The sequence below is a fragment of the Podarcis cretensis genome (assembly GCF_951804945.1).
Source record: "Podarcis cretensis genome assembly, chromosome: 12".
Taxonomy (NCBI): Eukaryota; Metazoa; Chordata; class Lepidosauria; order Squamata; family Lacertidae; genus Podarcis; species Podarcis cretensis.
The window spans coordinates 11,066,175-11,082,098 of record NC_137181.1 but is presented as its reverse complement, the minus strand read 5'-3'; the positions used below and the strand labels follow the sequence as shown (position 1 = coordinate 11,082,098).

The following is a 15,924-nucleotide window of genomic DNA, read 5'->3' as shown; positions in this document are numbered from 1 at the left end:
AACACGATTGGGAGAGCGAGGCACCTATAGGATTGTGCTGTTAGGTTTTGAGCCCTTTTTGTCCTAGGTGTGGGTGGATAGCCAAAGCTGGCAGAACTGGCAAGGAGGAGAGTGGGAAACCTGGCCTAGATTTGTGAAAATCTCTCTCTCTCTCTCTCTCTCTCTCTGTGTGTGTGTAGATAGTATGAAAAAGCAAAGGAAGGTATGTTAGCACATAGGAAAAACACAAATCAACAGTAAAAAAAACCAAAAACCACCTTAATTATGACCAGCAAAAATGTCACAAACAATCTATTCTGGTCTGTGGATTCAAAAGTTTGCTCCATGTTTTGCAAAATGTTGATTAAAAAGGGTGTTGACTAACTCAGTGGCGTAGCGTGGGTTGTCAGCACCTGGGGCAAGGCAAGTAATTTGCGCCCCCTAACCCATGGATTTGCGCCCCCTAACCCGTGGATTTGCGCCCCCTAACCCTAACCCCCAGATGTTGCGCCCGGTGCGGTCGGCCCCCCCTGCACCCCCCACGCTACGCCACTGGACTAACTACTTTATTTAGAAATCACAATGTAGGACTGACTTTGACAACAGTCTTTTGGGTAACATCTGTACTGTGCATTTTAAACATATGGCTCCCCCACCCCAAGAATCCTGCAAATCGTAGTTTGCTAAAGATGCTTGAGGGGTAAACTACAGTTCCCAGGATTATTTGGGAGAAGCCATGTGCTTTAACCCCTTCATGGATCACTGCCTTGCCGTGGCGAAGGGGCTTGAAGAACTCAGAGAAGCTATGAACTATGCCGAGCAGGGCACCCAAGATGAACAGGTCATAGTGGAGAGTTTTGACCAAACGTGATCCACCTGGAGGAGGAACCGGCAAGCCACTCCAGTATCCCTGCCAAGAAAACTCCATGGACAAAGACAACAGGCATATAAGAGTTATGACGCTGGAAGATGAGCCCCTCAGGTCGGAAGGCGTCCAACATGCTACTGGGGAAGAGCGGAGGGCAAGTACAAGTAGATCCAGAGCTGATGAAGCGGCTGGGCCAAAGCCGAAAGGACGCTCAGTTGCGGATATGCCTGGAAGCGAAAGGAAAGTCCAATGCTGTAAAGAAAAATATTGCATAGGAACCTGGAATGTAAGAACCATGAACATGGGTAAGTTGGAGGTGGTCAAAAATGAGATGGCAAGAATAAATATTGACATCCTGGGCATCAGTGAACTAAAATGGACGGGAATGGGTGAATTCAGTTCGGATGACCATCATATCTACTACTGTGGGCAAGAAACCCGTAAAAGAAATGGAGTGGCCCTCATAGTCAACAAAAGAGTGGCAAAAGCTGTACTGGGATGCAATCTCAAAAATGATAGAATGATCTCGATACGAATCCAAGGCAGACCTTTTAACATCACAGTAATCCAAGTTTATGCACCAACTACTGGTGCTGAAGAAACTGAAATTGACCAGTTCTATGAAGACTTACAACACCTTATAGAAGTGACACCAAAGAAGGATGTTCTTCTCATTATAGGGGATTGGAATGCTAAAGTAGGGAGTCAAGAGATAAAAGGAACAACTGGCAAGTTTGGCCTTGGAGATCAAAACGAAGCAGGGCAAAGGCTAATAGAGTTCTGTCAAGAGAACAAGCTGGTCATCACAAACACGCTTTTCCAACAACACAAGAGACGACTCTACACATGGACATCACCAGATGGGCAGCATTGAAATCAGATTGATTATATTCTCTGCAGCCAAAGATGGAGAAGCTCTATACAGTCAGCAAAAACAAGACCTGGAGCTGACTGTGGCTCAGATCATCAGCTTCTTATAGCAAAATTCAAGCTTAAACTGAAGAAAGTAGGAAAAACCACTGGGCCGGTAAGATACAATCTAAGTCAAATCCCTTATGAATACACAGTGGAAGTGAGGAACAGGTTTAAGGATTTAGATTTGGTGGACAGAGTGCCTGAAGAACTATGGATGGAGGCTCGTAACATTATACAGGAGGCAGCAACGAAAACCATCCCAATGAAAAGGAAATGCAAGAAAGCAAAGTGGCTGTCCAATGAGGCCTTACAAATAGCGGGGGAGAGAAGGCAAGCAAAATGCAAGGGAGATCATGAAACATACAGGAAATTGAATGCAGATTTCCAAAGAATAGCAAGGAGAGACAAGAAGACCTTCTTAAACAAGCAATGCAAAGAAATAGAGGAAAGCAATAGAATGGGAAGAACCAGAGATCTGTTCAAGAAAATTGGAGATATGAAAGGAACATTTCGTACAAAGATTTCCATAATAAAGGACAAAAGTGGTAAGGACCTAACAGAAGCAGAAGACATCAAGAAGAGGTGGCAAGAATACACAGAGGAATTATACCAGAAAGAAACGGATGTCTCATATACCCCAGGTAGTGTGGTTGCTGACCTTGAGCCAGACATCCTGGAGAGTGAAGTCAAATGGGCCTTAGAAAGCACTGCAAATAACAAGGCCAGTGGAAGTGATGGTATTCCAGCTGAACTATTTAAAATTTTAAAAGATGATGCTGTTAAGGTGCTACACTCAATATGCCAGCAAGTTTGGAAAACTCAGCAGTGGCCAGAAGATTGGAGAAGATCAGTCTACATCCCAATCCCAAAGAAGGGCAGTGCCAAAGAATGCTCCAACTATCGCACAATTGCACTAATTTCTCACGCTAGCAAGGTTATGCTTAAAATTCTACAAGGAAGGCTCAAGCAGTATGTGGACCGAGAACTCCCAGAAGTGCAAGCTGGATTTAGAAGAGGCAGAGGAACCAGAGACCAAATTGCAAACATGCGCTGGATTATGGAGAAAGCTAGAGAGTTCCAGAAAGACATTTACTTCTGCTTCATTGACTATGCAAAAGCCTTTGACTGTGTCGACCATGGCAAACTATGGCAAGTTCTTAAAGAAATGGGAGTGCCTGATCACCTCATCTGTCTCCTGAGAAATCTCTATGTGGGACAAGAAGCTACAGTTAGAACTGGATATGGAACAACTGACTGGTTCAAAATTGGGAAAGGAGTACGACAAGGCTGCATTTTGTCTCCCTGCTTATTTAACTTATATGCAGAATTCATCATGCGAAAGGCTGGGCTGGATGAATCCCTAGCCGGAATTAAGATTGCCGGAAGAAATATCAACAACCTCAGATATGCAGATGACACAACCTTGATGGCAGAAAGTGAGGAGGAATTAAAGAACCTTTTATTGAGGGTGAAAGAGGAGAGTGCAAAATATGGTCTGAAGCTCAACATCAAAAAAACGAAGATCATGGCTACTGGTCCCATCACCTCCTGGCAAATAGAAGGGGAAGAAATGGAGGCAGTGAGAGATTTTACTTTCTTGGGCTCCATGATCACTGCAGATGGTGACAGCAGCCACGAAATTAAAAGACGCCTGCTTCTTGGGAGAAGGGCAATGACAGGCCTAGACAGCATCTTGAGAAGTAGAGACATCACCTTGCCAACAAAGGTCCGTATAGTTAAAGCTATGGTTTTCCCAGTAGTGATGTATGGAAGTGAGAGCTGGACCATAAAGAAGGCTGATCGCCGAAGAATTGATGCTTTTGAATTATGGTGCTGGAGGAGACTCTTGAGAGTCCCATGGACTGCAAGAAGATCAAACCTCTCCATTCTGAAGGAAATCAGCCCTGAGTGCTCACTGGAAGGACAGATTGTGAAGCTGAGGCTCCAGTACTTTGGCCACCTCATGAGAAGAGAAGACTCCCTGGAGAAGACCCTGATGCTGGGAAAGATGGAGGGCACAAGGAGAAGGGGGCGACAGAGGACGAGATGGTTGGATAGTGTTTTCGAGGTTACCAGCATGAGTCTGACCAAGCTGCGGGGGGCAGTGGAGGACAGGAGTGCCTGGCGTTCTCTGGTCCATGGGGTCACGAAGAGTCGGACACGACTAAACGACTAAACAACAACAACAACATGTGCTTTAAATGTATGTTGCATATAATGGAGTTGTCAACTCCCCCCCCCCCTTTGTGCATTTAGTGGTTGGCACAGAAGCACATGATTTCGGTGTAGGAAAATGGATTTCATTCTGTAGCATCTTACAACCAACATGTTTTTGTATAAGGTTTTGTGACACACCTCAGTCATGTTTTTTCCTAGGCAATGCAGGTTGGAGTGGGGTTCCACCTCCCAGCAATGCCCCTCGAAGAACAACAGGTTATGATATGTTTCCAAAGAAGTATGGGAGGGGGTACTGCACATGTCACAGAAGAAGAAAAAGTGCTTTTAAAATAAGAGGAAAGAAGGGAAGGAGGCTTCCGTTTTGTTGTGTGTAACTTTTCATCCTTGACATTTTAATGATTTTTTTCCACCCCACTTAAGACTGTGGGTCTTTATATCTCCGCTTCCTAAGGCCCTCACAAATGTGCCAAAAAGGTTCATACTAGAACTTTCACCACCATGCTAGTTTGCAGTGACTAGGGAGAAAAATGCATCATGCATTTTTACTAAAGTAATACAAATATCCACTATGGTCTATGGACACACTCAAATGTAACTTCAAACTATGGTTTGCTGTTATGAGAACATGCCTTGGATTTTCTCCTTTGCCTCCCTCCTCTGGGATGAGAAGCCAAAGTCTTGTCACAATGCATTATTGTAATATATGAATGCAGTCTATGTGTACACACATCAAAGATTAATTTATACACATAAAACCAAAAAAACCTTCAAAATGAAACATCAGTACAGACTCTCAGGAGCAGATTATGAAAATAAAACAACTGGTCTGGATGCAAAGTAGAACTGTGCTTCCAATTTATATTTCTTACAAAATAACAACATTTCCATGAATTGAAAAATCATATTACAAGTCATTAATTTATTTCAGTGATGCGGAAAAGCATATGTGCTTTCTGACATGCAGCTGAGAAAATGATGTGGGGGAAATGGGAAACGTACATATTTACATATTAACTATATTTAATCTTGAGACGGGCAGGAAAAAAGAGGATCAACTCCAGATTTTAGAAAGTGCAGGGGGGTGGGAATCATTTGTTTCAATAAAGAATTAACAAAGCAGTATATGTCAATCATTCTTATTAATACTGAATTCCAGTTCATGAAAATAAGACATTTCTAGAAATAGTATCACTATCACCACTTTATAAAAATGCATTTCATAGTTATATCTACACCTGAACAAAATTAGCAGGGCATTTAGAGAACCACTGTGGGCTTGTTTACATGGTCTAGGGATCACAGATTAACAAAGACATAATAAGAACCCTTCAATCTGATCAAACCAAAGGTGCAGCTAGTCAATCATTATTTTTCTAACAGGAGCCAAATCCTCATTATTGTTCTGCTGCTTTTTCATTATTATATTATAGTAAAGGCACGTGAACTTATGAACCATTGCGGGGCTAAAAGATTTTCTACACAATGAACCTTCAAAATGCATTTTCAAATAAGTCTGAACACTGAGTAGTCCAAAATAGGTTTTAAACAATCATTCCTTAACAAGCACATCAAAGGTATTTGGTAAAATATTAGAAAGTGTTCACAGTTAACTCCCCCATTGCAGGGCCAACTGAATCCAATAAGCAGAGACCATTGTTTGATTGCCTGAACTCTGTCCAGTGGTTTAACTTTTGTTTCTTGCCAGCAAACCACAGTCTCCTGTTGTGCTTTGTTGTTGGCTGACAAACCTTGGCTTGCTTTAACTATGGCGTCATATTTGAACCCATGGAAGGGTACGAGGCAAGAGCAGCTAGAAAATGAACCAAGCTTTGGAGAAACAAGCCATGTTTGTTTGACCATCTGTGGGAAAAGTCTTGGTTTTTTAAAACAAATCATGGGTTAGCATTATACATCGTGGAGGCTGATAGAGGCAGGAGAATTTCAGAGTCTCCAGACTAAGATCTGAGGTTGGTAGATATTGTGTCCTGCTGTTTCCTGGGCTACAGCCTTCATTTCTCTCATTCCACAGAAGTGAGTTGAGTGAAAGTCCCTTTTATTTAGAACAGAGAAGGATGAATTCAAAACCCCCTGAGAAGACCAAAGTTGCTCTTTGGATACAAATTCAAATATGTGCATGTGTGGACAACTCTGATCTAATTCAAAAGGTGCGGGGAGTGGATTAACAACTAAGAATACCCAAATGTGAACAAGCCCTTTGGCACAGGAGATGGGGGCAAAAGAATATTTTAGCCAAACGTTTAAAATAGCTTGAGCTGTCCCACCCCTATATATGAGCAGTTTTTCCTTTCCCACTCAGGGTAACACTTGTGTAAGCTGGGATGTACATGGCTACAGCCACAGCAATTCCTGTGACCACAGGTGTTGAAATCCGATCACAGTTGCACATGTGACCAGAAGGAACATGCAGCTGCTTCTGTGTAGGGTATTCTGTGCATAGCAAGACTTGGCTTCCTTCCTTAATGAGATGCTCTCACTGTGAAACATACAATCCAAGTCTTCTTGCAGCTTCAGAGATCTTGTGAGTTTTCTTCTGAGGGAAAGGGTAATAGGGTAGCTTACTAGATGTCGGTGCCAATTTTGAGACTGAAATTTGAGCGTGTGTCCAAGCTGGTGAAGTAACTGAGGTCAAATGTGAATAAGAACTGTCTGTCGTTTCAGCAGGGCTCGAATTTTCCTGTTCGCTGAGTATTCCAGCAGATTGTTCACTTCCTTTTAATAATTCTTCGCTTGTCATCACTCTCTCCTTATGAGACAGTATTTCACTGTCAGCGCTAACCTGTTCATTGCTTTTTTGGACAGCACCCAAGGGAACTTCCTGGTGTTCTCCATGTGCAAGACGGTGAATCTCTAGATGTATCCGCCAAGGTGAACTGTCTTGTATATTTTCACTGCAGGGCAGTTCAAGGCTAACCTCTTTGACAGGAGCACGTTCTTTAAATGCTTTTGCTTTCCTCATTTTCTTGTTAATTAAAACAGCGCTGACCATCGATTCCCCTGGGACTGTCTCATTCTCACCTGTGAAGAAAATATATGTTTGCATATTACACGTGGCAAAGTAGTACAAGCTTGATGGGATTGTTCACATTTGGGGCTGTTGCAAATATAGGTAGAAAGGAGCAAGAGACTTCCCCTCACTCCAGATCAGCAACCACAAAAATCTGTTGTTGCAATCTGATAAACGATCTTAACACATCCCAGAAAGATTGGCTGCCTTACCATAATCTAATCACAAATGAATCACATGTAGAAAATAAATGCAAGATTGGGCAAGTTAGGTCCCACTAGCTAGTTTTCTCTTTAGGTCAGATGTGAAGAACCTCCTGCTTGTGTGGGCCAATGCTGGCCTGCAAAGCCATTTCCCCAAACCACATCTGCCTCTCATTCAGCCAGAGTCACTGGGTGATGTCGGCCAATGGCTGGGGTGAAATTCACTTCTGTGTTGCTGTGCCCATCAGTTCCCCATGGGGAACTGGTGTGCCATTGAAGCAGCAGGATTTGACTCTTACTCATCAACTGGTAAGTAGAAAACTAGAGCCCTCATCAATAGACACAGGAGCCAACACCTAGGGATCGAGGTCCTTCCCCCCACCATTTTAGTCCCTCTCATTGATGGACATTGCCATTCAAATAGAGCTGCTGCATGCTCCTTTACCAGCCTGTTTCCTGCAAGAAGGTAAAGGTAAAGGACCCCTGACAGTTAAGTCCAGTTGCGAACGACTCTGGGGTTGCGGTGGTCATCTCGCTTTACTGGCTGAGGTAGCCGACGTTTGTCTGCAGACAGTTTTTCTGAGTCATGTGGTGAAACCTGAGCAGTGCACGGAAATGCCGTTTACCTTCCCGCTGGAGTGGTACCTATTTATCTACTTGCACTTTGACGTGCTTTCGAACTGCTAGGTTGGCAGGAGCTGGGACCAAACAACGGGAGCTCACTCTGTCATGGGGATTCGATCCACCAACCTTCTGATCGGCAAGCCCAAGGCTCAGTGGTTTATACCACAGTGCCACACGTGTCACTTCCTGCAAGGAACCTCCTGGTAAAACAAATCCCACTCACATGAGCCAACTTTGATGTGATCGTGCCATCAGAAACCCTCACCTCACTTCTCAAAGGTGGCCTATGGTATAAGGGGGTAGATAGATATCTGGCCTGCTGGACCGCTGAACCCACCCCTCATCTAGGTCAAACAATATGTATTCATATTTCCTCCTAGAACTCTTAAGTAGTGAATGGAAACAAGGTGACTTATCAAGGATACCATAGAAAATTTGTGTAGTGGCAAGGAGTACAGTCCAGAAAATCCGTGCCATTTTAATTGGACAAACAACATTTTTTTTTGCAAAACACTTAACTACAGTAAGTTTTATAGAAGGATTCACCAACTTTGGGGGTCCAGTGTGCATGCCACAAAATGGCTGCCACAGTGACATGGCATAACACAAAATGGCTGCCACATCTAGAAGGAGAGACTTCTCCTCTGTTCTGAACAGATGGGAGGACACATGTTCAATCCTGGTATCTCGGGTTACATGCACTTCAGGTTACATACGCTTCAGGTTACAGACTCCGCTAACCCAGAAATAGTACCTCGGGTTAAGAACTTTGCTTCAGGTTGAGAACAGAAACTGTGCTCCAGCGGTGTGGCAGCAGCAGGAGACCCCATTAGCTAAAGTGGTGCTTCAGGTTAAGATCAGTTTCAGATTAAGAACAGACCTCCAGAATGAATTAAGTACTTAACCCGAGGTACCACTGTACATTTATTGAGGTCCTTCACAGCCACCATAGGAGACATCAGATTGCTGCCTCCTGTTTATAGTGATCTTATGTTATGACTAATTTTGCCACTTTCACATCTTGGTGGACAGGGAAGAGCAGGAAAGGTGCACATACACAAAAACTATTTACCTTGAAATTTTTATTATTGCTAAATTCTCAAGTAGAAACATTGTTCCCACATAAAAATGCATCAGATCAATTATTCTGTTTGTGCTTCTTTTTATTTTTTTAAAAAAACCCTTTCACAATCTTTTGCCAACATAAATCTGAACATTTTGGTAAGCCTATCTTATTTTCTGGGACCAGTTCCAAAGGGAGTGAACGCATCATCCCATTGGAAGGTGGTGAACTGCCACAGCGTACAATAACCACATTGTACCCAAGTAGGCTATTGTTACACTTTCAAAAATGTGAGTGGAGCACCATCTTCTCAGTGCAACAAAATGTTTGGTTTTGGTTTTTTTGCAAGGTCCTCCCCTTTGCCTTTGATGAGAATCCTGATCAAAATACAGATTTTCTGACCTTTTTTCCTGATAGGGACATGTTGGGGAATAGGAAGAAGCTGGAAAAGTGAATTACCTGCTTTAAAAAAAGAAAGAAAGAGGGAGAAGATGAATGGGTACACTGATTTAATATGTCTTATGCTCTTCATTGAGGGATTGATATACCTGCGAATAAAGAGGAATTCCCAAATTTTGTCATTCGTGAGGGCGCTTCCACACACTAGCTGTTTTTTTCTGCAACTGACAGATAGGTTCATTCAGGCCTTCCTAGATAATCCAGGTGATTGCGATGCAAAACCATGCATTCCATTGTCTCCTATTATCCTCCTGTTGAAAACTTACTTTGCTACTTTTCTGATGCAACTGTAACGACAACCTGGCAAGGCACTATAGATAGCGGAGTGGTCTGCAAGTCAGTTGGTAATGTGGCTGATGAAGGCCTACCTTTCTGTGTTGCCACCATTGCCACTCCTGTACCCGTTAAGTTCTTTCAGAAAGGCTAAAATCTCACAGATTAGCTTCTCATCATTTCCCATTCCCTGCCAAGCAACTGGTTTTCACCTGCATGTTTACATTATACTGTAGAAGGACCTGCAAAGAGAAGTTCTCTCCTTTGGCTAAGGAATTGTCCAACATTATATTCTAGGAGGCCTGAACAAATTGGTTAGGAAGGTTCACGGTGACATTATTTGATAACCAGTAATCCAGAGCAACATGTTTTCTCCTAGTTACATATTACCACCTAGGACGTGGCAAAGCTACGTGTACTGTTTTCACATGATTGCCTTTCACAGTAACATTCAGTAAAATTTCAAGGTGAATCTTAGCAGGCTGCTAGGTTCTTAAAGTAATTATATGCTCCCTACGCATGTTTACTCAGAAGTTCCTGTTGCATTAAGAGAACTAACTCTCAAAAACATATGCACTGGATTGCAACCTAAAATGGTTACATACTGTTGTATTGTGTGTTGTGTAGATAAGAATGGATAGCATTTATGTAGATGCTATCCGCTATAATTAACATTTTGTTCTAAGAAACATCATGCAAGCAAACTAAATTTTTATTAAATTTGTTAGTCACTTTATCTTGCCCAAGACAACCCCTAGTGACTTTGTACTGGATCAAACACTGTTGGTCGAAAATAAGTTTAATCCCATTTTCCATGTTTCTTTGGAGGTAAGCCTGAAAAGAGTTTACCCTCAAGTTGTGTTTCAAATTATCCTTACCAAACTTTTTTCCACATCAGCATCTTTTTTTGGCCATTATTTTACCTGATTCAGTTAATTTAACAAAACATAAGAAATTACTTACATCGCTTTTCTCACTTTCTGGGACTAACACAACAATTCTCTATACAAAACAGCTCTAATCCAGAGAAGTTAGTCACTCCTGCTGTATCAGTGAGATTATCTCTTATGTTCAGTACTAGAGACATATCAGAGTAACAACTGCCTTCTATAGTTTAAAGAAACTGGGGGAACAGCCATTGGTGTTTCTTTCTCCCAATAACTCTTGGTACAACCTGAAATGTATTTTGCTCTTAATACCGACTAATTTACTTACCAGTTTCGAGAGTGGGTCTTTTTCATCATGTTCAGCTTCCCCCACCTTGCCCCTTTTCCTCTTTTGTCGTTTTTTTGTTAAACATCCTACCTGAACAAGAGTTCTGGAGAGCATAAAAGTTTGCTCACTATTTTCTAGCATTTTAGCTGATAATACCCAGCTGTGGCTTTTTTTGTGGACTGAAGCTGAAATTTGTACTATGACAAGACCTACATTTAATAAGTATACCACAGAGCACATTTATCTAAAAGATATTCTTCCCCCCACAAACATGAAAGAAGTGTTAATGTTTGGCTTTGCTAACTATTATGACTGTGCATAAGAATGTGAAAACAATTCCCATAGGGAGTAGATGAATAAGGCTGTAAACTAGGCAAGCTTACCAGGAAGCAAGTCTCATTTAACAATGTGGGGCTTGCTTCTGAGTAAACATGCATAGGACTGGGCTGTCCATCTGTTACAGCAAACACAGTAAGAGTCTTATGGCACCTTAAAGATTAGCAGACTGTATAGCGTATGCCACAATACATCTGTTAATCTGTAAGGTACCTCGGATCTATTTCTTATGAAGACATTGTACTTAACTTTTCAAATGTGAGCATAAGCTTAGTGCAATTGTAAAAATCAATGAACATTTTCAAGGCTTTTTGTGGACCCCTGGTTTTTAAAGTTTTAGCCAAGTCTAAAACTTACCTGTTTTAAACACAATAATGTGTGTCTGCAGTTTTTGCTTCTGTTTTAGACAGTCGTATTGCTCTTCAAGCATGCTTACGTCCATCTTGGTTGGCTGCCCGGAACAGTCTGAGGCTTGTTGCTTTGACAGATGAGTCACTAAGAAAATACCACCCATATATTTATAAGCCTTCACCATCTGTTCCCATAAGAAAGACAAAATCAGGCAAAAGCAGAGCATTTCCTTCATTGTGCTTGCCAAAAGGCAAAGGGTGTTGGTAACATCTGAAATAGTCAGTCACGAGCCAGGCAATGGGTTTCTTGCATTGCTTGGATTCCCTTCAGTACCTGGTGCAGAGCTGCTGATTTCAATCAACTGAAATATCAACTTTGCTTCAAATATATCCAGTGTGTCCTGAACCTCTGAAAGCAAAGTTAATGACAGGAACTGTTCAGCTGGAACCGGTGTTGACTTAAGTCCAAACATATGAAGCCTTGCCAAAACCCACAGTGAAATACAAAACCTCATTTAACACAGCCAAATGCACACAAAAGGCTAAAAGATGCTGGTTGATGTAGCAATTTTAATTTTAAAGCGGCACAGTTATATGTTGACAGCATGTCACTTTCGCTGTGATTATATATAATTTCCCCATATTTATTTTATAAGATTTGATTATTATTGTGGTAAACTCTGTGATAACTATTTTGCTGCTGCTCCCCCCCCCAACTATTATTATTTTATTCATCTGCTATTCCTAGATATTAAGATAAAAAAATGTAAAGGACATAGAGTTGCATAGAATTGGAAATTGTAATACGCAGCTTCTCGATTGTCCACAAGTACTGTACATTTCTGTTGTGGGGTATTGATTTCTGATTTGTACCAATTTCACCCTATCAATATTCCATAGAATGACGCATCCATCTGTTTTCTACTCTCATCTGTTTTCTTCTTCTGTTGAGTATGGCTATGGAATGAAGTCTTTAGATGAAACTCCCCTGTAATTATATCCCCTTTAGCAAAGATTTGTTGTTGTTGGGTTTTTTTAAAATGTTCCACAGGAAAAATAATTGTTCCACATTAGGTGCATGAATTGAATCCACTGTTATCTCTTGAGTGTTATCCCAAAAAAACAATATGCAGGTGCACTCCTCCTTAGTGAGAAGTGATCCTCTTTCATTTAATCACTTCTCCCATACCCTTAACTTTTAAAATAAATATTTTAAAATAGCCGGTAACCGGAACTCAATACATGTATCATATTTCTAGGTGTCCCCTTCTTTGTTGTGATATTTTAAATAAATATGTTCAGCTCAACAAATGTTCAGCTCAACAGTTACCCACAAATGATGGGAACAAAACACTCAGCTGCATCTTTGGAACTTTTGTCATTACATTTCCACCTCCACACTGAGTAAGGCTAGTAAAAGCTATGTGGAATAAAGAGTGAGCAGAAGTTCAGCTACTTCTCATTTGTTGGTCATAATTAATTGAGTCACCCCTGCATTACACCTGCATTCAACCTCATATTACACACAAAGAAGGACTTCAAATGAGGATTGCAGGGTCTGGGTGTTTCTATATGAGGAGAGGCATTCATTGAGGTATTGTGATCCTGGACTGTTTAAGGCAGGCATCCCCAACCTGCGGCCCTCCAGATGTTTTGGCCTACAACTCCCATGATCCCTAGCTAACAGGACCAGTGGTCAGGGATGATGGGAATTGTAGTCCAAAACATCTGGAGGGCCAAAGGTTGGGAATGCCTGGTTTAAGGGTTTATATATTCAGAGGTCCTGACAGATCAATGTGCTCCAGAGTGATGGAAACACAGAAAGAATTGATGATGCCTATGGAGGGGCAGCTCAATAAAATGAACACTAGGTTGAAAGCAGTTAATAAAAAAGTCCTCCAGGGGAAAGTGATACCAAAGGAGATAGGAGGGTGGGGGCATAGCCAGGCTGCTAGAAGATATCTACCTGAGGCCACTGGAGGACTATTGGGCCCTTTTCACTTTTTGTAGAATGCAGCAAAAATCAGAAGTCTAATCTGAGTAGTATCTTACAAGCTGATTTTGATGAACTGTAAAGAGTCTCCATCTGTGTTATTCAGTAAGTGCACACTTTTAACACTTGGGAGGGTGCCGGTACTGCCTATCCTTGAGTGCTCCCAGAAAAAAAGCACTGTGTAGAATTATGTAATTCCAGGTGGTTGTTTTGACCTTAAGCCTGACATTTCATTTTTGGATCTTGGCGACATAAATAGTATATTCACAGTTTAACAAATACATTTTATTCTTTAACGCTACTTAACTTCAGTGTAGATCACTGTGAGGACTGTGCAAAACATGGAACAGTCCAGGGGAGATTCTGCCAAATAGTCCTTCTGAATGTACAGAGTGGCTGCAATAAAATAATTCAAATGAAGAAGGAACATTTCTGGATAGTCCTTAAAGTGGAACACTTTCCCCATCCCAAACTGTTTCTTTGAACAATACAGCAGCTGGTCCTGCTCATTCCCTCTCCAAGGTGCCCCTGTCCACTAAAGACTATTTGTATTGTAGAAGGCAAAACCAGCAGAAACTTTGATATCCCTGTGTGCCTTTACTGAATGTGAACCTCTGTGAAGGTGCATGGGAGTCAGCAATATGCACTCCTGTTCTGAAATGTGTGAACAGTACAAAAGAGAGATGTACCTTATGGATAACCTCCATAGGGGTAATACTTGCTTTTGTTAATATTAATATTATTTTGGACTGTGACTGTGTACAGATATCTTTAAAACACATTTGAAGCACATTTCCGCCCTCAAAGGTTCTGGGCAATGTAGCTCACCACTTATTGAGTTACAGTTCCTAGCATTGCTTAACAAACTACAGTGCCCATCATTATTTTTTGGGGGGGAATGTATATGCAGCCTGTGTGTCATTGTTACCCAGCCCTGACTATGCTATCTTTAGGAACAGGAAAGCAAAGGATGGCACATTTAAACAGGGCACAGCCATGGCTTCCCCAAGACATTTTGCTGCCTGAGGCAAATCTCCCCTCATTCCACTTACAGAAACCAAGCAGTATGCCAGCTGAATCTTACTTCATCACCAGTGATTGGATAATAACCTCCACTCTGCCTAACAGTAGGGTTGGCTCTGAGTTCAGCAAAGGTGGTCAACTTTTGTCTATAAAATTAAAATAATTTATTAGGTGTTAATTCAGGAATTTAAGTAAAAAAGTACTGAATATGAAACTGCTGTTCTGTATTATGGCCCATTGAAGAGCAAAGCAAAAAGGCCTGACTTTTTATTTGGTAGCTTCTAATCAATGTCAACATTAATTTTCAAGCAGAGTTTGATAACGCTCACGTGCAAAATGAAAAGACCTACTTAAATCTACTGTTACTCTATTGCTAGCTTTAGGTATGTTCACAGTAGAAAACTGCTGAGTTATTTTCTTTAAGCCGGAGGACACTGCGGTCAAACTTTGGGGGTGTTAGCTTTCTGCCTGCCCTGCAAGACTTAGTGCAATACTTCTACAGCAAAACAATTGTCAAGCAGGCTTCACACATCCATTGTTGGGTACCTTTTCACTATGCTATTCTCAGTCTGGCCCAGCTGCTCAGTGTTAGGAGGAAAAGCTGTTCTTGTTTATTTTCTGCATGCCATGCATGCATACTGCCATTTGGCTTGGGCCTCGGGTTCAAAGAGTGGCTCAGATTTAGATGCTTGTTAATTTGGGGCCATTCAATAAGTTTTGCAACTTGTTTTTATGTGCATCAAACCAAAACATGACCCACACTCTCTCCTTAGATCTGCGGGTATTTGGTAAAATACTTTTTTACCAAATACCAAATAACCTTTTTCATATTAGAGTTAAAAACTTTCACCAATATTAATAGAAATGATGCTACAAGATTAGACCATGACCAATGTGCTTGTAGACCAGCTGATTATAGAAACAAACAACTCAATTTTCTTTTGTGGGGGGCACCTTTTTCTCTTTCCATGCATTTGTCTTTTTTTAAAATGGCTAAGAGGGCCTCAAAACCTGGCTTAGGCCTGTTGGTAACTGACCAGGAAAGAGATCTTGAGTTTGTGGGGAATATCTCAATTAATATGTTGACGCAGTAGGAGGCAACTGTGAAGTCCTTGCTAGAGATCATTAGGAAAGGGACTGAAAGGGCCGCAATAAATGTGATAATGTGGACCCCTGGAAATCCTTGACTGCATTTCTAATAGAGAAGTTATGGTAACCTGTTGCTTTGTGAAACTGATGATTTTGCAAGTAGCTGCCCTCAGTTGGGGCAGAAATACAGCCAATATGTGAATCACAAATATAAAGCTGAAAGCTAGAACATAAATTGCTACATGGTGCAAATGGCTACATGTAACACAGGTTTTCAACATGCATAGTAACACAATGTAACAAAACACGGTGGGAATCAACACTGAATCAG

General features: G+C 41.4%; 1 protein-coding gene across 4 annotated transcripts; it reads right to left on the bottom strand.

Annotated features, from left to right (window-relative positions):
- Nucleotides 1–4,781: 4,781 nt before the first annotated feature.
- On the bottom strand, nucleotides 4,782–14,411 carry LOC307199266 (uncharacterized protein C9orf152). Of its 4 annotated transcripts, none has more exons than XM_079947062.1 (3): nucleotides 13,779–14,411; nucleotides 11,496–11,664; nucleotides 4,782–6,976 (listed from the first exon to the last, which is right to left on the bottom strand). In XM_079947062.1, the coding sequence occupies exons 2-3, from the start codon at nucleotides 11,650–11,652 to the stop codon at nucleotides 6,432–6,434; spliced, it is 702 nt and encodes a 233-aa protein (XP_079803188.1). In that variant the 5' UTR covers nucleotides 11,653–11,664; nucleotides 13,779–14,411; the 3' UTR covers nucleotides 4,782–6,431. The 4 variants fall into 4 exon arrangements, with proteins under 4 accessions (XP_079803188.1, XP_079803186.1, XP_079803187.1 ...); XM_079947060.1 differs by lacking the exon at nucleotides 13,779–14,411 and adding an exon at nucleotides 11,777–12,778 and having other exon boundaries at nucleotides 11,496–11,673; XM_079947061.1 differs by lacking the exon at nucleotides 13,779–14,411 and adding an exon at nucleotides 11,777–12,778 and having other exon boundaries at nucleotides 11,496–11,633.
- Between the last annotated feature and the right edge of the window lie 1,513 nt (nucleotides 14,412–15,924).

Bases quoted from the DNA above. Each gene is read 5' to 3' on its own strand.
- LOC307199266 (XM_079947059.1), bottom strand. From the start codon at position 11,724: ATGAAGGAAATGCTCTGCTTTTGCCTGATTTTGTCTTTCTTATGGGAA. The intron at 6,977-11,495 runs GTAAGTTTTAGA...TTTTCTTCACAG, and splicing joins CATTATTGTGTTTAAAACAG to GTGAGAATGAGACAGTCCCA.